The following is a 23,805-nucleotide window of genomic DNA, read 5'->3' as shown; positions in this document are numbered from 1 at the left end:
TTTTTATTTTTGCCCAATATTGTAATATGAGTTGACCTTGTGATTCTTAAAGCTACAGTTTTGCACAAATATGACATTGAATTTGAACCCACAGACAGGAGCTGCTGTGATGTTTCTGTACTGAACAGAACAACAAAATAAGACAGTAAAGCATCATGGGAGAGCTTCAGTTTCACTACCTGCCTCTACAATAACACTGATAACTGCAGCTGTGCGAATGTAAATGTCACTCCTCACAATTTTAGCTTTCAAACAAAAATCAAGAAGTGTTACAACTTTTCCATTTTAACTTCTGGTTCCCTAAACATGACGATTGAGCATATCTGCTGATAAGTTGTTTGCAGACGGATAAACAGTATTTTAGAGCATGATATACATCAATTTCTTCTCCATGACTGGAATATCTAATTAAGCTTCAACAGCCTCTATTATTTCTCAGAGTGGGAAAATATTGGCCGCAATAATTGAAACGAAAACGTATGCCACTTTCTTCAGCTTCTGATAGCATGAAACACTTAAGCCTGTCACCAGGCATGCCTCTGGTAATTGAACTGCTTCAAATTTGTATTCCACAAACTCTGCTGCATGAGCACTGGCTAATTACAAAGAAATAAGCAATTTATTTCCCTCGCTTGGTATAGATATTAAATAGGGGGGGGGCACAGAGGACTCAGCCTCATTAATACGACTCTCAGTCTTTGTCTGTCCTTGTTCTCCGCTTTGTTGACGGGTATCACAAATGGCAAAAAATGATGTGGAAGTTTGGCGTATAGCTAATATGACACCTGTCGCCCCAAAATGAATGAATTCTGATTAATCAAAACCTTCTGCTATACTGGAGGCCTGTTTTATTTTAGCCTGGATCAAGAAATAATATCAGTTTGTTTCACTCTTGCATCTATTATTTGTTCTTGTAGCCTTTACTTCATTAAAAAAATAAATACAAATATTTATCTCTATTTTTTTTCAGTTCTAGCAATTGTTGAAAAGCGGAAGTAGACTTACCAGAGTTGCAGTCATCTCCGGCGAAGCCATCTTGGCACACACAGAAACCCTCTTTGCAGATTCCCTTCTTACTGCAATTGTTGGCGCAGTAGACCATGGAGCAGTCTTCGCCCACGTAACCGGGTCGGCATTGGCACGTCCCGTTGACGCACAGGCCCTGATCCGAGCAGTCGTTGAGACACCTCCCAACCATGCAGTCCTCCCCCGTGAAGGACTCCTCGCACACGCACTCCCCGTCGATGCACAGGCCGCGGCCCGAGCAGTCCGAAGGGCAGCGCGGCTCCGAGCAGTTGTCCCCGCCGAAGTCACGGTCGCACACGCACTCCCCTTCGATGCACACGCCCTGACCGGAGCAGTCGTTGGGGCAGCGGGGCTCAGAGCAGTTCTTCCCGGTCCAACTTTCCTCACAGATGCAGCCGCACAGATCAAAGCTGAAGCTTCCATGACCGCTGCAGCCCGGGACGAAGTCCAGATGCCCTGCAGAGACATTTATACGCACTGTACTTCAACTTTGAGATCATTTTTAACAGTTTTTAACATGTATGTGAGGCATTTTTCTTATGAAAGAGAACAGATGAGATCAGCTCAGCTCCAAAAGCCACGCCCCCTCAGAAGAGATTTTGGAAACAGAGGCTTCAGATCAAACTAAAAAAATGGCTTTTTAAGACAATTAGGTTGTTGGATTTTGGTGAAAAACGCCATAATCATAATTAAAACACTACTGGGAATGTTTTTTTCAAATGAAAAAACAAATGTCATAGTGGGACTTTCAAAACCACCAGTAGAAACCAGCTGTGTTTTTGGTGTTTTTAACACGTTCTTGTGACATTTTTTGTATGATGGATGACTTATAAAATAAAAATTAACAATAAACTTCAATTTCTGAGTATTTCTCCAATTAATTCATGGGAATTAGAAGCTGATAAAAGAAAATAATTTAAAAATATATATTTGTGTCATTAATAAAATACACGGGGTGAGTCACAAGCACCTCCAGCTCAGAGGTAAATTTCTAATGAACTTCTGCCGCTCTGCAAAAACAATGTCCAAGAAAACAACATATTAAAAAAAAAAATGGCTAAAAACAGCATAATAATAACAAAAAGACCACCAGAACATCTATAAAGTAGATCAAAAGATGACTGAAGTGGGTCTTTAAGCTTTAGCCAGCCACATCTACAGGGCGGAAAAGTCTTAACAGGAGAATAAAAGTGTCGAAACACCCGGGAAAAGCTATTCCAGCTTGTGTTTCCTCATCTCCACTGTCCGCTTCAACTATTTTATCCTCCTTCTGATTCTGATCATGACCACTGGAGAAAATCCTATTTTCACCATAGAGATGGGGTCTTTATAGACTGTGTTTGAAATGGCTGATGGTGTCATTGGAGCACATCCTTTAAACATAATATATTCCATCCATTCTGTCCCTCTCATATTATAATAGCAGCAATATCAAAGAATTCTTCACACCATTCAGTACAGTAGTGGAGTGCCCAGAATCAATAACCTGGTGCCAAATAGTCTCCTCTGTTAAACCACTTTTCCTCATATTTCCTGTTGTGTATGATGTTTTTTTGGGGTATTTTTTTTCCAATAGTCCAGTACTGTATTTGGTTTTCCTGTTTGAGATTTAAAGGAAATTGACTCACCCATTGCAGAACTCTCTCCACAACATCCAGATCCACACTGAGCTCGGAGCATGGACACTTCTCGCTCCAGCATCTCCACTCTCGTGGCTAACTGCTGGATGGCCATTGTTGCTGGACATCCACATGCTGCTTTTGGGATGTTGATGCGATGAGTAAATGTGACCTAAGGAAGGACACACGTTTGACAGAAGCTCAAATAACTTATTTTCCAAAAAAAAAAAAAAAACAGTCTGTGCCAAACAAGATCATCTCAGTGCAGCTCTGGGCAGATAGTAACCAATGTGTGCCTTTGACTCAAAAAGTGTTGACTTCTTCAGATCAACAGAGATGTAAAAGAACAATGAGGCTACATTTCCTGTCACTTTCCACACGCTACTTCCAACACTTCCTGTGTTAGTAACAAAAATGTTGCTCGGACCTGGCTGTCAGCATCCAGCGTCTGCTCAGTGAATTCTGTCGGTCCAGATCTATTTGGATCCATTGGACCCTCCGCTGACGGTCTGGATCCTAACTCTGCATTGGAATCTGTAAAGAGAATATGAATATTAATATAAATACTGGTGTATATTCCTTAAGGGGAGTTGCTGAGAAAAAAGCTAAAAGTGTCTTAAAGCACAACGATCGGTCAGATGTCCTCAGCGTCACCTGGGGCTGCTGCTGCAGAGGCGTCCAGGTCAACAGAACACAGTGACTCCAAGGGTACATTGATGTTGTAGACATGGTTAAAGATCAAAGGTTGTTCCTTCAGGGTCTGGTTGGTTGAGGAAGCAGAGGGAGGCTGATCCCCCCCTGGGGTCTGCCTCCTCACTCGGCTGGTTCGAACAAGCTTGTTGTCTCCTGATGGAGCAGCGTGAGCAGCGCCCTGGAGCGGGAGACATTCCAGAACAACAAACCCTCAATGTGCGCAGAACTCATGGGATTAAAGCTATTTCCTATCCTTTATGACTGTGTGTTGTAAAAATGATGAAGTAAAGGCACAGGAATGAACCCGGGAGAACAAAAACAGAAATGAACAATCTATTAAAAACATAAAAATATGGTGGAAAATATTTGGATTTCTGACTCTCACAGACATGTAACTTCTTCTGTCCTCCACTCATTACCTGTATTAATGACACATGTTTGAACTTAGATAAAAGACACCTGTCCACAACCTCAGTCACTCTCCAAACTCCACTATGGCCACGACCAAAGAGCTGTCTAAGGACACCAGAAACTGTTGACCTGCACCAGGCTGGGAAGACTGAATCTGCAATAGGTAAGCAGCTCAGTGTGAAGAAATCAACTGTGGGAGCAATTATTAGGACCCCATAGGGTCAAAATGATCACAAGAACAGTGAGCAAAAATCCCAGAACCCCACGGGGGACCTAGTGAACGACCTGCAGAGAGCTGGGACCAAAGTAACAAAGACAGTAACTCACTACGCCACCAGGGACTCAAACCCTGCAGTGCCAGGCGTGTCCTCCCTAAAGCCAGTACATGTGCACGTCTAAAGTCTTCTAGAGAGCATTTGAATGATCCAGAAGATAATTGGGAGGATGTTCTATGGTCAGATACTTCTCGGTAAGAACTCTACTGTTTGCAGGAGAGAGAATGCTGAGTTGCAGCCAAAGAACATCATATCTACTGTAAAGCATGGGGGCGGAAGCATCATGTTTGGGGCTGTTTTTCAGCAAAGGGACCAGAACGACTGATCCATGTAAAGGAAAGAATGAATGGGGTCATGTATCATCAGATTTTGAGTGAAAACCTTCTTCCATCAGCATTGAAGATGAAACATAGTTTAGTCTTTCAGGACAACGATCCCAAACACACCAAGGAGTGGCTTCATAAGAAGCATTTCAAGGTCCTGGAGTGGACTAGCCAGTCTTTAGATCTCAACTTCATAGAAAACCTTTGGAGGGAGTTTAAAGACCATGTTTCCCCTAAACATCACTGCTGTAGAGGAGATCTGGATGGAGGAATGGACCAAAATACCAGCAACAGTTTGTCAAGACTTACAGAAAACTTTTGACTGCTGTCATTGCCAACAAAGGGTATATGTCAAAGTATTGAGTTGAACTTTTGTAATTGACCACATACGAGTTTTCCTCTAAAATGCAAATAAATTCTTTAAAAATCTGAAAATGTGATTTTTCTGGATTTTTTTCCTCATTCTGTCTCTCATAGTTGAGGTATAACTACTATATCTTTTTAAGTGGGATAATTTGGTGGTTGACTAAATACTTTTTTGCCCCACTGTGTGACAGAAAATCATTTTACCTGCATAGCAAGAAGCAAGGCCACAGCCAGGATCCAGGTTGTTGCTGACATCGTAGCCAGTTGCATGCTGGGAACCAACTTTACGGCTGTTGTTTGCTCAGACCTGAGAGGAAGCTTTAAATAGAATAAGACAGAAGAAAAACACATTAGTTTGTACAACAGATAATCATTTGTCACAATTGTGAAAATGTGTATTTTTCAACATAAATACACTGAAGTTGCTGAATCAGCGCTGAAAAAACAAAAAACGCACATTCATGACTTTATGTGTACTGTCTCACTACATTAATCTTATCCTCTGTAAACGATAAATAAATGCCTTTGATCTGATGTGAAATAATTGGCTTTAGAGGAGAAAAAAGGAATCTCTTGAAGGGATTATTAAGGAGTCGGCACAGAACGAATGGATTTCACCATGCATTACAAAATATTTGATCTTCCCACTTGGGAGCAACTCAGAAATATTGCTCAGGGACGAGGCTGATAGATGGATTTCAGCTGAGACGTGCTTTGAGTGATGCTACTGTAATCCCTTCTGCGCTGAGTGGGAACTGAGAGCGAGGATCTACTGAAATAAAAGCAGCAAAAATGAAAAAAAATGGATGTGAATGCTTTGAGTTGACACATCACACGTTATTGGTCAAATATATCAAAATGAACTCTTCTGAGATCTTTTTTTTTGTTTTAATGGTAAAAATCTATTTGTTTCATATTTATTTAGACTTTTTTTTAGCTTTTGTTGTTGCGAATGTGTGAACACAAGCCAAAAAGTCTAGATCTGTGTTGAAGAAACTCCTATCTTAACAATACATCTCATGTTGGTGAAGCCGACTGTTGCTCTCTGCAGGGGCCTTTTGTGATAGTCAGATGGAAGTCTTCTTATCTCACCTTGCTGGCTTGAGCTGTTTTTGATAATTTAGGTAGAAAAAGCTGCAACATTGGAGTATTTGCACATAAATGAGAAACAGTCAGACTTCTATAGAGTGTGTAAGGGCTCCTATTCACAAAGAAATCAGTTCTTTTCTTTTTTTTTCAGACGAATGTCTTTGAGTACCTGTTCCTCTTAAAAGAGGTTTAGTTGTAGCACCTTGAGTTGTTCCCATCCGTTCTTTGAGAAAAGTTTTGCATGGGTGCATGGCAAGGACACTCGCATAAACAAAGCGGACACCAACAGTACATCTTCGAGCATCCGTGAGACAAAGACAGCTGCTCATATCTTACAGTATGCAGCGTGTCTCCTTGTGAACGGGACTCCCACGGAATACTTCAGTGTTGGTAGCTGCCAAGCAATGTCCTACACTGAAAAGATTAATCGTCTTTTACTCTGAAACCCTGCAAGCATGTAGTGGCAGTAATTCACTTAGCAGTGGGCAGGCATGAAAGGGAAGGAGTCAGGACTGAATCTGGACTGTTTGGAGGTGCTGGCTGAAGAAAAGGTCGCTGAGGTCGACTTATTAAGTCAAATTTAGAGAAAATGATCACAAAAAAACATTTGTTTTTTATAGACCTTGAGACAGAAAGCTCTAAACCGTATGATTTTCTTGTTGTTCACACTTTTTTTTATTTTACTCCATGCATGCTGAAAAGTTAAACTCACACAATTCCCTTCTTCTATATTTTTCTAGGCTTCTTTTTATTGCAGATCCTTTAAGTCCTCCTATGACAATTCTTTTTTAATTTAAAGAAAACGTTCCCAGTAGTGTTTTAATAATAATTATGAAGTTTTAACCAAAATCCCACAACCTAAACGTCATAAAAAGCAATTTTTCATGTTGATCTGAAGCCTCTGTTTTCAAAATCTCCACTTAGGGGGCGTGGCTTTTGGAGCTGAGTAGCCCCGCCCCTGACCCCTCCTCCCCGTCTGATTATCATAGCTCTGTGGTTGTCTGTGAAATCCCTCTCTAACCCCTAACGACTAAAAAACTTTTCAGTGCCCTGGATTTTAAAGGAAATTTTGTCATGATGCTCACTACTTTTCTTACGTATTTCCGAACGCCGGGAATGACGTCACCGATTTCACAAAGTCAAACTCGAAATGATACGAACATTTCATGACGTTTATTTATGACTCCATTGTGGTGAAAATGTGGATGGTTTATTAAAAAAATACATTTAAAAACGTTTTTTTTTTTTTGTTTGAAATTTCTCGACCGCGACATTCGCTAATCTAGTGAGTACAGATGCACGCTAGTTTTTCACAAAGACTTATGGGAAATTTCTAGTGTATTAGTAGATTCGGACAGCACTAGAAAATGGCGAACGCACTATAAAGTCCACTAAATAGTGAGTAGATGGAATTCGGATATAGCCTGTGTCTCGTTAGCATAAATCTTCACCCCTGCTACAAAAAAAATAAACAAACAAACAAAAAAAACGGTAAAAATTCCCAAACCGTCCAGTGTTCAAAGTTACCCAGGTTTTTGTAAATTGCACTGGGCCTTTGGGACATTTTAGATCTGATTTTTACAAACTCCTACAAACAGTTTTCCTTAAAGTTGTATGTAAAAGCTCAAGTCTATTTTAATGAGTATGAAACCTTTTATATATATATCACCACTATAAATATTTCTGCTTGAATAAACATAATATCCTTCTAAATGTACCACATTGAAAAACAGTTCATAAAACTAGATAAGAACATTGAAATTAACTCTGTTTTTAAAAAAATGACACTTGAATTTTTTACTGTACTTTACTTAAACTTCTTATTACTTTCCTTATTTTGCGATATCTTGTAAATGGGATTTTTTTCATGTCAGTGCAAGAATAATATACACTAAATGTTGTTGCAGAGATTTTTTTTTCATCTCCTACTAATCATGCGCTGTCACAGGTCAGTAAAGTCAAATTTTTTAACTTATTGACACACAAGAATATTTACTGATTGCTAGGTGACAATGTTCCTTTTGCAACTTGCAGCTGGTTCTGTTAACTAAAACATATGACAAAAATATGCTTTGTGTCCACTCTCTATATCTATAGTCTATGTCTACTGAACAAGTTTATTGAGTGTTTGTTTATGTCTATGTACTGCAACATCTTCTGCATGTCCTGTGATACAACGGGAGATAATGACGCTAGCAACTGTTGCTAAGGACTTTTCTAACGACCAGATCCAACGGCGATAGCAAATGCAAAGTTTTAAGCAAGCTGAAACATCACAAAGTTATCATCAAACAAGCGTGGACATGCAGAAGATATTGCTTAATAGACATTGAACTTTCATATTAAGGCAGGTTTTGCAAAATATCAACTTGAGACCCGTTTTAAATGCTGTGCAACCTTTTAAAGCTAAAATTAATAAAGTTCAGGTTCTGTCCAACAAGAAATGAATGCAAATATAACTATAATAAAGACAGTTTAGCCTCAAAGACTAAAGGAGTTTATACAAATATACACCTCATGTGTGCAAGGATTCATAACCACTTTGTTACAGTAAAATCAGTCCAACAATTTATTTATAAATAGTTTTGCTCTTTGCAATCAGGTGTTGCATTACAAGACACATTTAAACATCCAGCATGAGATGAAATGGAAGCAGTAAAAATATATATATATAAAAAAAAGAAAACCCACAGTGTGCAGCCTTAGACTAATAGCGTGGTCGGTGGTTCATAATGAAAGGCTGATGCCCACGAGCATTCTGGGTAAAGCAAAACAAGCTTTTTTCGTGGAAGCTTAATAACGAGAGCTCCATTCATTTAGAATGATGGCAATCAACATGCTGGAGGCCCAAAGAATGGGCTCAATATTTTCACTTTTTTAAAGAAAGAGAACACATGCATTTGAGCCAACATGACTCCAACAATACTCAGCCTCTCATTGTGTGATCGCATAATGGAAGTTATTACACAAAATGTATTCCCCCTGAGACGTAAATGTCTTCTGGCAGTGACATTACACTGTGACCACAATGTTGCAGGATTTAGGGAAAGAAACAAGTGTAAAACAAGAAAAAAGTACAATTCATTGATATTACTCAGACTCTGCTGTTTATGGACTAAATGAATAAAAACATAAAATAAAAAAGTACCTTTTAAGAGTAATATATATATATTACTTTTGACAAATTAATTGGGTTCAAGGCTGAATCAAAGCTGCCAGCTCGTGCAGTTTAACAAATGACCTTTTTTATTTAACTAATGCAAAAATAAGACTTTTTGTTCACTTTTGTTCATATCTTAACGCACCGTTTTGTTCGTGCCCCAATTGTTGCATAAAAAAAGTCAATACTTTTGCAGAATTATATTTATTTTTGTAAATTCTGAGCTCTAATCTCTATATTATAGGCCTAGTATAAAGTGTGCAGAATCTTTATATAGAGTAAATATATTTTTAAGAACGTAAAAAAAAAAAAAAAAAAAAATTTCTTCAGGTTTTTTCAGGTTAAAAAGAAAATGCACCATTTTGAAATTTTATAGACATGATGATTTATTTTTAATTTTGTCTTTTAGATGCCTACAAATAAAAAAAATATTCATATAATTGTATGTAAAATGGACTTACATACAATTATGGTATCAACAATTATGCTAAATATGGGCATCAATAGTGTTACGTTCTCTTTTGGTTTAGGGGATCAGGGGCATAAAAGTGAACTGAGAAAAAATGTTTGACAAAAACACAAAAAGGATCGTCTCCATTAAAAAAGATAGCATATTTATTTACAAGAAATCAAAGAAACAATAACTGAAATGTGAAGCAAAAGGCCAAAATAACAAACAAAGTAAAGAAGGACAATCACCCTGAACTAACATTAACAGGAGAACATTTCTGTTTAAATTAATTCTTCGAAATAGTATAAAAGTTTTTCCAAAATCCAAAAACTTAGATTTAGGTTAATCCAGACTTAAGACTTGATATTTCAGCAAACATGAAAGAGTGAATGTCAATTAATAGTTGTTTCAAAAAATAAAAGTTTACCTTTAAGATTGTGAAAAACTGTTTTGGTGAAGAGTTTACTATAGTCATAAATATATTGTATATAAATATCATGTATGACTAATTTTAAAGCACTAAGTTTTCATTAAACATGTACTAGTTGCAATATTAGGTAAAAAAAAAACATTTAGTGCATTGTGTTTTTGTTTATCATTGAGAAGAAAAGAAAAGAAAAACCTTGATGCTATAAAAGGAAGTATTCAGTTTTCTATATGACTATAAATAGTAGCTAAAAATAAACTGAAGGATCTATATTTATAAAGCTAAAAATGCAGCAATTTGACATTTGTTGGGATAAGAGTGCAGATAACCGATTGGCAACAGCTCAATTCCTAGATATTAATCCTAAAAACTCTTCTTCTCTGGACTTGCTAGTGTGGGGATGTTGCCAAACATTTTTTTGGCCTCATTTTTTTCCTTTTTTTTTTTTTACAAAGCACCCGGAGCAACAACACTGTGTACCCTTAAAGAAATCAGAGAATTGTATGCAGAAGTGCACAGGAGGTTTGAGTCTGTGAGGAGAAGACATGCTTTCCAACAGCAGAGATATAGACTCAAAAATGACATATTGAGATGTATGAATACAGCTGCTGTCTATATTCTGAGGGTTTTTAGGATTCAGGAAATAATGTGACGCGATGTCTGGGAGCGTCACATTGTGTGCCTTATAAAATGGGCATTGTTATCAATGAAGCAGACTTTTTGGACAGGATTTGACAAAGTAATAAATAAAATGGCTTAACTTTTGAGAGACACATAATAGATCCATTCAATTTTTAACAGTTAAATTGAGCTCAAATTTAAGCACTTAAGACATCTATAAAGTGAAGAGTCTTTCATAACAGGCAGCATGATAAAATCAAGATTATTTTAATCACATTAGTCATTAACAGTTGGAGTAACAACAATCTCATCCATTCTCTCACCCAGATGAGTAGAAGGAGAAAAAGAGTTTTGAAAAAATATGAAGCAGGCATGTGTTGGAAAGCCTCATTACCTTTCACTTTGTATGTGCATCGCTCTTGATCTGCGGCAACAAGATTTTTCAGACTATTGCCTTTATTAAATGTTTACCGCCAGCTCAGGAGACATACGTCTCAATCAGTCTTACTGCCTTTTTTTGCGACCCTCTAGGGCCACATCTATGAACCTCTGACTAGATCGGCCTTGGGACCAGTTAACTGTCACTTTCATTTTACAGAATTGTACTGGAGGATGGCGGGCGAGAAAAATCGGCCTTCGTGGTCCAGCTGCAGTGGTTAAACCCCTCCCTCCCCAAGCTGCTGAGACACAAAAACCTAGCTGCTGAGAGAGGCAGAGTGATCATGAGCAGTCAGCGCTAAAGGAGGCATCAGGTGCTTCTGGCGTGAGACGCGGCTCGCTGGATGTCGATATCAGGCCTGGACTGTTAACGGGGGCACAACGCATCCATCTGCTGAAACGCTGGGTTTCGTCAGGTTGAAGAAGTGGGGACAATTTTCTGTCCAAAACCCACTTAGTTTTTCTCATGGTTTTATTCAGTTCTTTTAAAAAAAAATCCACTTTTGCTCCACGCTTGTGATCTGTCTACTTTTATTTAGCACTTATTTTATTTTGTCATTTTTACCAACTACTGCTGTAGTTCTCAAAGGATTTTAATTTTCTTTTTTTCTCCAGGCACCTATTTTTTGCTGTTCCCTAAAGCCTTTTTTGGACATTACATCGACTATTTTGATCATACTTATCTTGAGCAGGGGTCCCTAAACTTTTTCTTGTGAGGGGCACATAACTGTTTTCTTTTCTGATGCTGGGTCGGGTAACAATCCCAGACAAAGTGTAACAATCCCAGCCTAAGCGTAAAACATTTGTGCTTTTCCTGAAAACCACAAACAGCCAAATTTTTAATAACTCATTTATGTAATCTTCATATTAAAAAAATACTAAAACATTTTTAAAAACAGATAAATAGCGTTACCTGCGATGATGCTAGTGTGAATGCTGTAAGCTGAATGTAGCTGCTGAAGATGCTAGAGCTAACAGCTGAAGATGGTGAAATTGGCAACTAAAAATGCTGAAGCTAAAAACTGAAAATGCAGAAGGTGATAGCTAAAATGCTAATAGCTAATTGCTAAAGCTGATAGCTAGCTAAATATTAGCAAAATTAGCCTGAAAAACTGATAAAAAAATCTAAATTAGCCAAAACAGCTAGCATGTAGCTGAAATATTAGCTAAATACCACATTAGCCCAACAAAAAAAAAAAAGATAAACTGTCTATTCATTCATCTTCTTGTCCGCTTTGTCCCTTTTTGGGGTCGCGGGGGTGCCAGAACCTAACCCGGCTACTGGTGGGCGATTTAGACAAAACAGCTAGCATATGGCTAAATTATTAGCTAAACTCCAAAATAGCCTAAAAAACAGAGAAAAAGTCAAAAGTAAACGAAATACCTAGCAAGTCGCTGAAATAGTAGCTAAATACCAGCTAAAAAAAAAGGAAAAATGTCTAATTTAGCCAAAACCGCTAGCAAAACGCTAAAATATGAGCTAAATTCCACATTAGCGTAAAAGGCTAAAAACAAAGCCTGAATTAGAAAAAACAGCTAGCATGTAGTTGAACTATAAGCTAAATGCCAAGTTAGCCTAAAAACTGGTAAAATGCATAATTTAGCCAAAATAGCTAGCATAAAGCTAAAATATTAGCAAAACTCAAAATTAGCCTAAACAAATGAAAAAAATCCAAAATTAGCCAGAACAGCTAGCATGTAGCTAATATAGCTATACTCCAAAATAGCCTAAAAAATCTAAATAAATCCCAATATAGTCCAAAAAGCTAGCATAATGCAATTATAACTTTCAACTTTACTACACTCTGACTCCATATAATATAAAGTAACGACTAATCGACTATTAAATAAGTTGTGGCTGTTTTAATAGTGGATTCGTTGAGAATTAGTCGACTAATCGTGGCAACACTATTTAGCAGTTCTATTCTTTTGTCATTTTTACCTAAAGTTCTGAAAGGATTTTTTTTTCCAGGCACTTTTTATTTATTTATTTTTTGCTGTTTCTATCGATTTTCTGCACATTACATCGACTATTTTTAACATGTTGATTTTGAGTCTTAAAAAAAAAAAAAAATTCCCACACTGACGACAGAAAAAAGGATTTAGCCTGTATATCTAGTTATTATTTATTGCCTTTTGTTCGAGGGCAGAGGCCCTGTTTTCACCATCTTTTTTGCCCCATGGAAGCAAAGCTCTAAGCTGTGTTTGCACAGGTTAATGTGCAGCCACCTCAACACAAACAAAAAACTAATAATACGCCTTCTTGCAGGGGTGATTGCTCACTCTCCCTCTCATTCTCATCTCTTGCCTCCCTATATTCCCTCTTCATCCCCACATCTCACTTTCCTTCTTTCAATCTGTCTTTCTTTCCTTCTGTACCCTGTAAATTGGACTCTGGCAACATTACGATGCTTTTCTCATTATTCCAGTCACTGTGGCCAAATTGCCTTGTCTTTCAGGACCATTGCGCTCTGTTCATTGGCTGCTCCCTCAAGCCGAGGGGCGCACGAGTCTTTTCCTCTCTTCTGTGGGATATTTCAGAGCAAAGATGGGACCGAGAAATGGATTCAAGTCTACAGCAAGAAAAACAACCTCAGGCCACTGATAACTACCTGCTGCACACTCCACAATGATCGATTTACTAAAAAAAAAACATGTAAATAAATCGTTGCGGATGACGGAGGATAACATGCAGAGAAGAAAACTGGGAACTACAGATCAAAAGATGCTCAGCACAGTTTCTCACAATGAATAAACGATTCTGAGGGGAACAGATCAAAGACGGGTCATCCAGAACAGGGAGGGTAACGTGTATCAAGTGAGACATATCTGCAGCCAAATCGATCTAAATAAAAGAGATTTGTGCAGATTTTTACATTCAATCATGTCTTTCAATGTATGTAGTTGCAATATATAAAATTTAAAACTTGAATATCAAATAAAACAACTATTAGGATTTTGTGTTTTTGCAGAAAAATATTATTTATAATATACTCATTAAAATATATATAGTAAAAATAGTGTTTTGGGTGTTTTTAACAATTTCTTGTTGCATTTTTTTCATAATTTTTCTCTAATAATACATAATCTTATTAATACTTTTTTATTTAAATCTTGTTGGATCAGGAGCAGAAAACCAGTGGTTTGAAAAAGCTCACAGCATCTGCCATGGACGGGCAAAATTCAGTCTTCTCTACAACAATTCTGAAGCATCTATAGGGACAAGTGGAAATGTCCTGTTGGGTAAAGGTGATGGAATGTGTGTGGGGGGGTTTTGTGTGTATTTAATCTGTTTTTTTTTTTACTATTTTCTTCTGTTTCTAATCCTGTCATTTGATAATATTATTTCTTAAAATGGAGGACCCCCTTAAAAACGAGATGTTCCATCTCTAGGGGTTTATCCTCCCACTTTAGTTTAAATGTGTAAATAAATAAATACAAAATTATATATATATTTATATTTATTAAGTTAATGTTAGGCCCAAACCGAATTCTTCCCATCTCCTACCCTACATTTAGCCCTCCAAACTGAGAGTTATAGAAAATTGTGTCTCACTGTCGCCTGATGATGTCATCAAAAGTCGCCGGTCAGCTAGCGTTAGCGTTTAGCGCGACACGGTTTACCCTCACAACGGACAGCTCTGTAATCCTCCGCTAAGAAGGTGAGATCTTAAAAAAAATATTACGGACACCACTCTCACTATAAGTGCCCCTTCAAATGGAAGGACAAGGGGAAGGTTTTGGATTTGGGCTTGTGAGGAGCTATAAGCTGGAGAGATTGTAAACAAATAGCTAAGCTAACTTCCGCGTCACAAACCAGAATAAAATTTTTAATAAGCTCCAGCGGCGTTGCAGAAATATAAGTCTTTAAAAAGTAATAGGATTATAGATTTTTGCTAAAAACTGTATAATCATAATTAAAAGACCACTAGGATAAATTTTATAATAGAAAAAAACTATGGCTGGAGTAGGACTTAAATGATAAAATGTGAAAGTTCATGAGTGTTCCTTAGCACACATAAAATCGCTTAAAAAACTATATTTTTTTTATTTTTTCCAAAACATTTATACTGGTATTTAAGCATAAAAAACAAGAAAGTTACAACACTTTTAAATGTGATAAAAAAAAAAAAAAAAGATGGTGGTATCCGCATAAACTAACATAATAAGTGTTGTTAAATAAAGTAACAAATTTGCAATCCCTAAATCAGTGTCTAAATGTATTCAATTACAATAAAATAGTTAATTTGACTTAATGCTGGATATCCTTACTAAAAATAACCATCTTTATGTATATGTTTTAAAGCATATACCAAGTATATGTAAAATGATTTACACAGAAGATTGACCTATGCTGCTTTACTTCTGCTTTAATAAAATATTTTTTTATTAATCTTGAAAATATATCAAGAGTCTGTCCATCTTTGTATACATCTTTAACCTGGAGATTAATTTAAAACGCAAAAACTTGTGCCCATAAACAAATATTTTTTAACAAAATAAAAGCACACACAAACGAAAAAGATCAAAACAGCAAAAGAAAGACTCTAAAAGCATAAAATTGTATTAAAAGTGACCACAGAAAGCCACAACAAGAATGAATCAGCCCTAGAAGAGGACCCAAATGGACTGAAAGAAAAGCATGAAAGGAGCACTAATTATTTTGATAGGGGAGGTGAAACTTGAGGTCCTTTTAGTTCACTCCGCTTCCAGTAAGATAGGGACATGCGGATATATATTTATTTCTCTTTCACTGACTCCAGCGGCCGAGTACCCACTGCTCTTCTGTTCTGCCCAGACATATTACAAAGCTTTTAGAAATTCATTTTCCATTTCAGAGATGACCTCCTGCTAATTTCAAAAAGGCCAAAAATAAATAAAAAGATTGAGTACAAATTCAATGGTGCAAGTAAACCATTTCATATAATGATGCACGTTATTAAGCTTTTATTATACTTTTGGTAAGAACAGTTCTATATGTAAAGATGTATTCTGTTTACATAAAAAACAAATTTGATAAAGTGACAAGCATTGTGTCTTAGAGATTTAAGTTTGTTTCATGTTTTTAAGTATTGAACGTGTTGAGTTGAAGCCTGAATGATCTTGTGTCTAATGTCTGGGTAAAATAGGATGTCTCTCTGACAGATCTTGATAGGACAAAAATGGGTCATGTAACAAGGGGATGTACAAAACAACAAGTGGGGATTAAAAAAAAAAACAAAAAAAAACGTAACTTTTAATCTTATATGATTTACCAAGGATTTAGCAAAGCTTTGCAAATAAAAGTGTCCCAATTATTATTGAACTGAAGCATTGTTAATTGAAGGATTCAGAACAAAAGTAAGAGGTCTGTCCTATAAAGCCTTTTAATTTGTATTTATTTATATTTTTAATGAATACTTTTCATGAATATTCTGTCTCAGCACTTTGATAAATCGTATTAAGGAATGGTTTGTGTTTAATGTAAAATATGTCAATTTATATGACGGTCACGGTGAATAAATACTCAATCCTGATTAAAAAGTTGACATAAAAAAAGAGGTTAAGTCACATAACATGACTATTTATTGCGCTCAGCTTTAGTCTGTTTAGTTTTAAATTTTATGAATGATTTTATGTTTTTGGACAATTACTTGTGTGAAGTCCGTTGAGACAACTGTGTTGTTATAATGGGGCTACATAAAAAAAATGAATTGAATATTTAAAGAAAGAATAATATAGATAGAATATATTGATGAGAGTTAACGGTGGTTATTTGCTTTTTGTTTGGGAAAAGTAACAGATTATACAAGAATTATTTTCTTCATTCTGTTCCAATTGTTCAAGCCTAAAGTTTGTCTAATGCAGGAGTCTGCAACCTGCGGCTCCACAGCCACATGTGGATCTTTTATCTCTTCAAGGTGGCTCTCTGGCTGAAGAAACATAAAATACTGGTAAGTTAAAAAAAAAAAAAAAAATGAGATATTATATAAGCAACATGTTAACGTTTTTGGCTAATATGTTGTCTACTGGGGCTTTTAGGCTAATTTAGAGTTTAGCTTCTATTTTAGCAACAGGCTAACATTTTTTTCTAATTTAGTTTACTGAGTAATTTTATGCTAATTTGGAGTTTAGCTAATATCTTAGCAATATGCTAACATTTTTGGCTGATTTGTTATCTATGGTTTTTAGGCTAATTTAGAGTTTAGCTTCTATTTTAGCAACAGGCTAACATTTTTTTCTAATTTAGTTTACTGAGTAATTTTATGCTAATTTGGAGTTTAGCTAATATCTTAGCAATATGCTAACATTTTTGGCTGATTTGTTATCTATGGTTTTTAGGCTAATTTAGAGTCTAGCTTCTATTTTAGCAACAGGCTAACATGTTTGACTAATTTAGTTTACTGAGTAATTTTATGCTAATTTGGAGTTTAGCTTATATCTTAGCAATATGCTAACATTTTTGGCTGATTTGTTATCTGCTTGGATTTTAAGGCTAATTTAGAGTCTAGCATTTATTTTAGCAACATGCTAACGTTCTTGGCTGATTTAATTAACTAAGGAATTTTATGCTAATTTGGAGTTCAGCTAGTAATTAAGCAACAAGCTTACTTTTTCGACACTTAGGCCTCTACTAAAGGTAAAGTAAAAAACGTTTTTTAAAAAAAGTAAAAATCCCATTTTGAGAAATGCTAGTTCCTTTGTATATTTTTGCTTTGTTCAGGCTAAAAAATAGACATAATTCATATTTATTAAAAAAAAAAAAAAGAATGTCATGAATGTAAATCCAAATTGCTTAAAGGCTAAAGTAAGACTATGCGGCTCCTTCTAGGTTTTGATCTGTAGAAAATGAGCCCAAATGGCTCTTTTAATGTTAAAGGTTGCAGACCCCTGGTCTAATGTATGTTTCCTTTTAAAAAAAAAAGGGCATGAACAATAAACCATTCATTCAAGTATTTCTTCAAATAAAAGCAATCTAGAAAACTACTTGTGGACTAAAACATTTTGGACAAAAACAAGCAGTAAGAAGTGAAGTGATGCTTTGCATCACTTAACATGATGTTTAGCTGTTACCATGACAACACAAATTAAATAATCTGGTTCTTGTGAAAAAAAAACCCTTAGTAGTAAAAATAAGATTAAAGTATTGATATTTGACTTAATATTTATTGATTTTGTAGAAAAAAATGCACTGGCATCATATTAATTAATGTAATAATTATTGATATAAGTTTAAATTTTGTGGAAACTGCATTAAAAAAAATACTTTCTCTGTCTTTGAAAAATTTTAGGAAAAGTTTTTTTTTGGGAAAAAGTTTTTTTTAAGATTTTTTTTGTTACGATTAAGAGTATAAGACAGGTAATCATCGGTTGAACATGCCATGCACTTGTAATTTAATTTAATTATCCGTCTCTATTCATTTTCTCAAGACCAAAATCAAAAACCGGGTGAACATTTTCGAAACGACCCCGGCTGTCACCTCTTGAGCTCCCGTCTCTCCGTCTTTCTGGTGAGTCATTTTCTGCTTTCATCTTCCTCTCTCAAAGGCCTTTGTGTCTCTGTGACTGAAATGACAGCACATCTTCCTGTTCCTTTCATATACGTTCAGTGGGGAAAGGGAAAAAACACAAGCTTCCTCCGTGTGTGCTTTCTGTTCTCCGTCTGCTTCTCGCTCTGCTGTGGTTTAGGGTCGGTTGAAATGACACAAACACGGGGACAATCAAACACCATAAGCTGTGCAGAGACGATAAAGCAAATACAGGGGATCAAAAGGATTGACAAGTTCTTCTGTCCCTGCCGCCTGCTCGATGCCGCACCAGCAAATGAAGACGTATTCCTGCTGCTTAGCAAGGACTGCTTTTAGTCACCAAAACAAACAGCTCAAAGGCAGAAAATCAAAGGGATGGGCTACTTTAGAGTCCGAAGGCTGTTTTTACATTTTACCTTTTATTTTAGCTTCTTTAAAACTCCTGCTAAATTAATTAATTGATCATATTTCTCTAATGCAAATAGGCACATTTCAAATTCAGTATTTATTGGTCAAAATGCAGAAAACACAAAAAACTCAAATTAAAAAAGCAAATCTCCAGGAATTTATGGTTTCTATACAAAAAAAACAATATTCTTGTTTCTGAAAATCCCCAACGATATGAACAGATGGCAATTCTGATTTAAACTGTTTGCTCAGAATGAGAATTAATTAAATAACAGGAGCCTCTTGTGTGGAACTGAGAGGAGTTGTGTAAAAATGAACAACAATCGAATCGCTCATCAAATTTTATCATGTTTTTTGAGATAAAAATCTCAATTTTGTGAGATTGTTTCCATGTTTATGAGACAGATTGTCCACGTCATGTTCAGAAAATATATTTTTTTATTTATTTATTTTTTTTGGACATTAGTCCAAGGGTCGGCAGCCTTTAACATTAAAAAATAAATAAATAAATAAATAAATAAATAAATAAATAAATTAATTAATTAATTAATTAATAAAAAAAAAATAATCATAAAAAAAATAAATAAATAAAAGATTTATTTTAATTTTAGAATAACCTTTGCTAACAAATTTTTTCTTAGTTATTAATGTTCCACTTCTCAACATCCCATGTTTTTTTTCTTTTGTGGTTTTGTGCCTTTTCTTTAACTCAAGAAAGTCAAAAATCTCACTTTTAGAGGGGTGGGCCTTTTCATGGTGGGGTACCAGAGTAATGAGCGACCCAGAAGTCATACTTTTTTACCTTTGAGGCTTATTGTGGACTTGCATCTCGCTGCATCTGAGCTTTAAAGCCCTCGCACAGCTTGAGATCCTGAGGCAAACCTTGCTTCAGTCATTTCAAGGTTCAGAAAGATGATGTAGGATCATAAAATCTTGCGCTAGGACACATTCAAACTGCATAAAAAATGCATATTTATGTATAAAAATAAAATCCTGCACAATATCGTCTTTTTTTTGCATTTTTTAGCTTTCAAATGTTTTTTCTTTGCATTTTCCAAATGAACGAGGGGAAATGTTCCAGTAAAATGTCTCATGGCTAATTTTTTTTCATCATTTACTTATATCTGACTATTCTATGCAGAACACTGTGGATCCAAGATTTAGAATTGCTTAAAGTATTTTATATTTTAGAAAATGTACTCAACTGAAAAAAAGATGTTCTACTTTTTTATTCATTTTTGTAAAGTAGAATTAGCGTTCTTTGTCCTTTCTTGTTATTGTATGAAGATGCAGAGGGAGCTACAGCATAGACATGACAAGATTAATAATTGGATAACTTATGATTTTAAATAATACCAATCCAAAAACAGGAAATAAAATACAATAAAACCTGCCAAAACCTGAAAAACCTTTAATTTGTAGTTGGATCTCTGATAACCAAAATCTTGTTAGTATTATTATTATTGTTATTATTATTATGGCTGCCACATTTTTTAAAGACACAATCTGATCGTCATTTGACCCATTTCAAGTGTTCCCAGTTATCTTTTAATGTCAAAGTCAAGGCCCGGGGGGCCGGATCTGGCCCTCTGTGTAATTATTTCCGGCCCTCCAGATCATTTTATTTTATCTTGATTAATGGCCCGATGTTATTTTGTGCTTATTTCTAACTAGTATAATTTTGACAAAACATATTTTTATGGAGGGCTGCACGGTGGCGCAGGTGGTTAGCGCTCTCGCCTCACAGCGAGAAGGCCCCGGTTCGAATCCCGGCTGGGACCTTTCTGTGTGGAGTTTGCATGTTCTCCCCGTGCATGCGTGGGTTTTCACCGGGGACTCCGGCTTCCTCCCACTGTCCAAAAACATGCTTCATAGGTTCATTGGTGACTCTAAATTGTCCCTAGGTGTGAATGTGAGAGTGAATGTGTGTGTGATTGAGGCCCTGCGACAGACTGGCGACCTGTCCAGGGTGTACCCCGCCTTCGCCCATCAGTAGCCGGGATAGGCTCCGGCACCCCCGCGACCCCGAAAGGGAAGAAGCGGTCAAGAAGATGGATGGATGGATATTTTTATGGAGACTAAAAGGTTGAAAGTTATTTAAGGTTTAAATTGATTTATTCTGGAATAATATTCCTGCCTTTTTATTATTCATATTTATGCTTAAAAAGTTACAGTCTTAAAGTTTTCACAATTGGGATTCTGGTAACTTTTTGGAATATTTTGGCATTTATTAAGATTTTTTAAGGTATTTTAGAGTTTAACAAAAATTTCAGCTACATGCTAGCTGTTTTGGCTAATTTAGACTTCTTTCATTTTTTAGGCTATTATGAAGGTTAGCTATTTTTTTGTCAGCCACATGCTAACTGTTTTATGTAATTTAGGCTTTTTTTCTTTTTTTGTTTCTGTTTTTAAGTTTAGCTATTTTTTTCTGTTACATGCTAGCTGTTTTGGCTAATTTAGGTTTTTTTTTACATTTTATTAGCTTATTTTGAAGTTTTGCTATTTTTTTAGTTACATGCTAGCTGTTTTGGCTTATTTAGTCCTTTTTTTCATTTTTTAGGCTTTTTTTAAGTTTAGCTATTTTATTTGCTAAACTAAATATATATATTTTTTATTTTATTAGGCTAATTTGACATTAAGCTAATATTTTAACTGGCTATTAGATTCAGCATCTTCAGCCATCAACACTAGATTCTTAAGCGGAGAAATTCAGCTTACAGCATTCACACTAGCATTATTCCAGGTAATGCTAAATATCTAGTTCATAATTATGCTAAAAAGTAACGGTTTTAAAGTTTTAAAAACTTTGTTTTAGAGTCTTCAATAAATGTTTATTCAGTTCACCCTACGACATACGGTGAGTTTTGGATTCTGGCCTCTTGTGTGATTGAGTTTGACACTCCTGCTGTAAACAACTAAGGGCTAAGGACAGAATTGTTCATTAAAAAATCCCCTCTGTGTTTTGAGTGGGATCGTTAGCATGGAGCAACCCCGCCCCTCTTCCCATCCCCCACGAGAGTCAAGTCTGGAATCACGACTCTTGAGTCTCGACCCAGAAGACTTGAGTCACGGCTTACAGGTGAGCTACCAGAAGTAAGTCATAGTTGTTTGGTAAAGTGTATATATATATATATATATATATATATATATTATTAAAAGCAATTTTTGAATGAAAACAGTCTCATAAAAACATGCACTTTAATATATATCTGTCAAAGCATTTCCTGTAATTGGTCAGAATTTTCTTCCATTGACAAATAGGCCCACATTTGTAGTTTGTGTAATTAAATTATTTTAAAAATAATCTCTTAAACTGATATTAATTAGAACATGGCAATCGGAGATTCATTCCTGGAAAAACAGGAATGAATGGGTAAATGAAAGTGAAGACAAAATTAGCAGCAGGTAGACTCTGGTAGAAAAACAGACAGCCGGGATAGAATGGAGACATTTCTAATCAATGGGGATTATGGTCTGTGTGCTTGTGTCAGTCCTGATTATTGAAGCAGCGCCAGGAGATGCTGGACATTCAGAATGGCGACGGCAACTGCAGCTGAAATCAGGCACAGCACACATGTCCACGCGCATCTTAGCTGCTGAGATCTGTGCTGCTTCATTATACATTCAATTTGGAATCTGGTTGAGCATCAGGAAAGAACAGCTGAGTTAGTGTACACACGCAAATCTAATTTCTAGAGACTTTCTCTTGTCATTCTGAGGCGAATGTTTTCTTATAGCAAATTAGCCATAAAGGAAATAATAAAAATTGCTTTTGTGATGGTCTAATTCTGGCTATGCTTGTTTTGATTTTTTATTCTCACAGGTTTGTGTGTGCATTTTTTAATATATTTAAATATTTCATTTTTAACCGTTTAATTGTTCTAAAGCAGCCAATGCAGTTCACTTAAAACAACGAGCTAATCAAGGCATTTCCCAGTTTATTTTATGAGTATTCTAAAGCTAACGCAAACCATCTGTATCATTTTTTCCACCCACATTAACAAAAACTTAAACTAAGAAAAAATGAAATTCCAAAGGTGTAGAGCACAACTTTTAAAAATAGGTTCTGTATAATTAAAAAAAAAAGGTGATAAACATCGGCTTAAAAAGAAGAGACTTGGACATCAGAGACCAGCGGCTTCTTTTGAAGAAAGAGGGACAATAAGAAGCCCACTTTTTGGTTGCGGCTAATCCCACTCCGTTATGCTTCCTTTGTATTTCTGCCCTTTCTCTGTTAGGGCTGCTGTTGTAAACACTGTGAGCAGGTTGTCACTGTTGCTGGCTCTTTGCTAATAGAGAGGACTTTTTGTATCCTCTCAACAGGCTATTCCCAGAAGCCATGGCATTAAAATCAAATGTCCTGATTCAGAGATGTAGCCACATTAAGCTGTTCAGGCTGACATTACCTTCCTGTTTTCTGGAGGCTTCACCGCTTTGACCCTATGGGAAGTCATGGATGTTTGAACAGACTACCTGCTTTTCAATAACTTACTAAAATGTCACTGAAATGTGTAGCAAAAATTAAACATTTATAACAACAAAATCCCTCTCTATTGAAAATACTATTTTTAACATTCTTGTGGCATTTTTTTGTATCATGAAGGACATATATAAAGAAAAGTATGCTTTCTCGGGAGTTGCGACTCGTCTTGTGGGTTGCGACTAACGTCTAATGGGTTGTGATTCAAGTCTCTTGAGCCGTGACTCAAGACTCATGGGTTGAAACTTAAGTCTCGTGGGTTGAAGCTCAAGTCTCGTTGGTCGCGACTCAAGTCTCCTGGGTCGCGACTCACATCTTGTGGGTTGTGACTCAAGTCTAATGGGTTGTGACTCAAGTCTCGTGAGCCGTGACTCAAGACTTGTGAGTTGCGACTCATCTTGTGGGTTGAAACTTAAGTCTTGTAGGTTGAAGCTCAAGTCTCGTGGGTCGCAACTCAAATCTTGTGGGTTGTGACTCAAGTCTCGTGAGTTGCGACTCGTCTTGTGGGTT

At 36.1% G+C, this 23,805-nt stretch overlaps 1 protein-coding gene and 1 long non-coding RNA gene across 6 annotated transcripts in view; one reads left to right on the top strand and one right to left on the bottom strand.

Moving 5' to 3' along the window:
- tnr (tenascin R (restrictin, janusin)) overlaps positions 1 to 23,805 on the bottom strand; it is a 193,067-nt gene that overhangs the window by 71,852 nt on the left and 97,410 nt on the right. For all 5 annotated transcript variants that reach the window (XM_024273657.2, XM_024273660.2, XM_024273658.2 and 2 more), the window contains 5 exons: positions 4,918 to 5,031; positions 3,300 to 3,516; positions 3,073 to 3,179; positions 2,655 to 2,817; positions 1,006 to 1,482 (listed from right to left, as the gene is read on the bottom strand). In XM_024273657.2, coding sequence (XP_024129425.1) covers positions 1,006 to 1,482; positions 2,655 to 2,817; positions 3,073 to 3,179; positions 3,300 to 3,516; positions 4,918 to 4,983 — 1,030 coding nt within the window. In that variant the 5' untranslated portion in view covers positions 4,984 to 5,031. The remainder of the gene's footprint in view (positions 1 to 1,005; positions 1,483 to 2,654; positions 2,818 to 3,072; positions 3,180 to 3,299; positions 3,517 to 4,917; positions 5,032 to 23,805) is intronic.
- Positions 17,969 to 23,805, top strand: part of LOC112147345 — a 45,677-nt gene continuing 39,840 nt past the window's right edge. Inside the window, exons 1-2 of the long non-coding RNA XR_002919441.2 lie at positions 17,969 to 18,389; positions 21,783 to 21,894. This is a non-coding gene — a long non-coding RNA (uncharacterized LOC112147345). The remainder of the gene's footprint in view (positions 18,390 to 21,782; positions 21,895 to 23,805) is intronic.

The sequence above is a fragment of the Oryzias melastigma genome, linkage group LG17 (assembly GCF_002922805.2).
Source record: "Oryzias melastigma strain HK-1 linkage group LG17, ASM292280v2, whole genome shotgun sequence".
NCBI classification, from domain to species: Eukaryota; Metazoa; Chordata; class Actinopteri; order Beloniformes; family Adrianichthyidae; genus Oryzias; species Oryzias melastigma.
The sequence above is the reverse complement of the archived record's forward strand: the minus strand, read 5'-3'. Positions and strand labels throughout refer to the sequence as shown.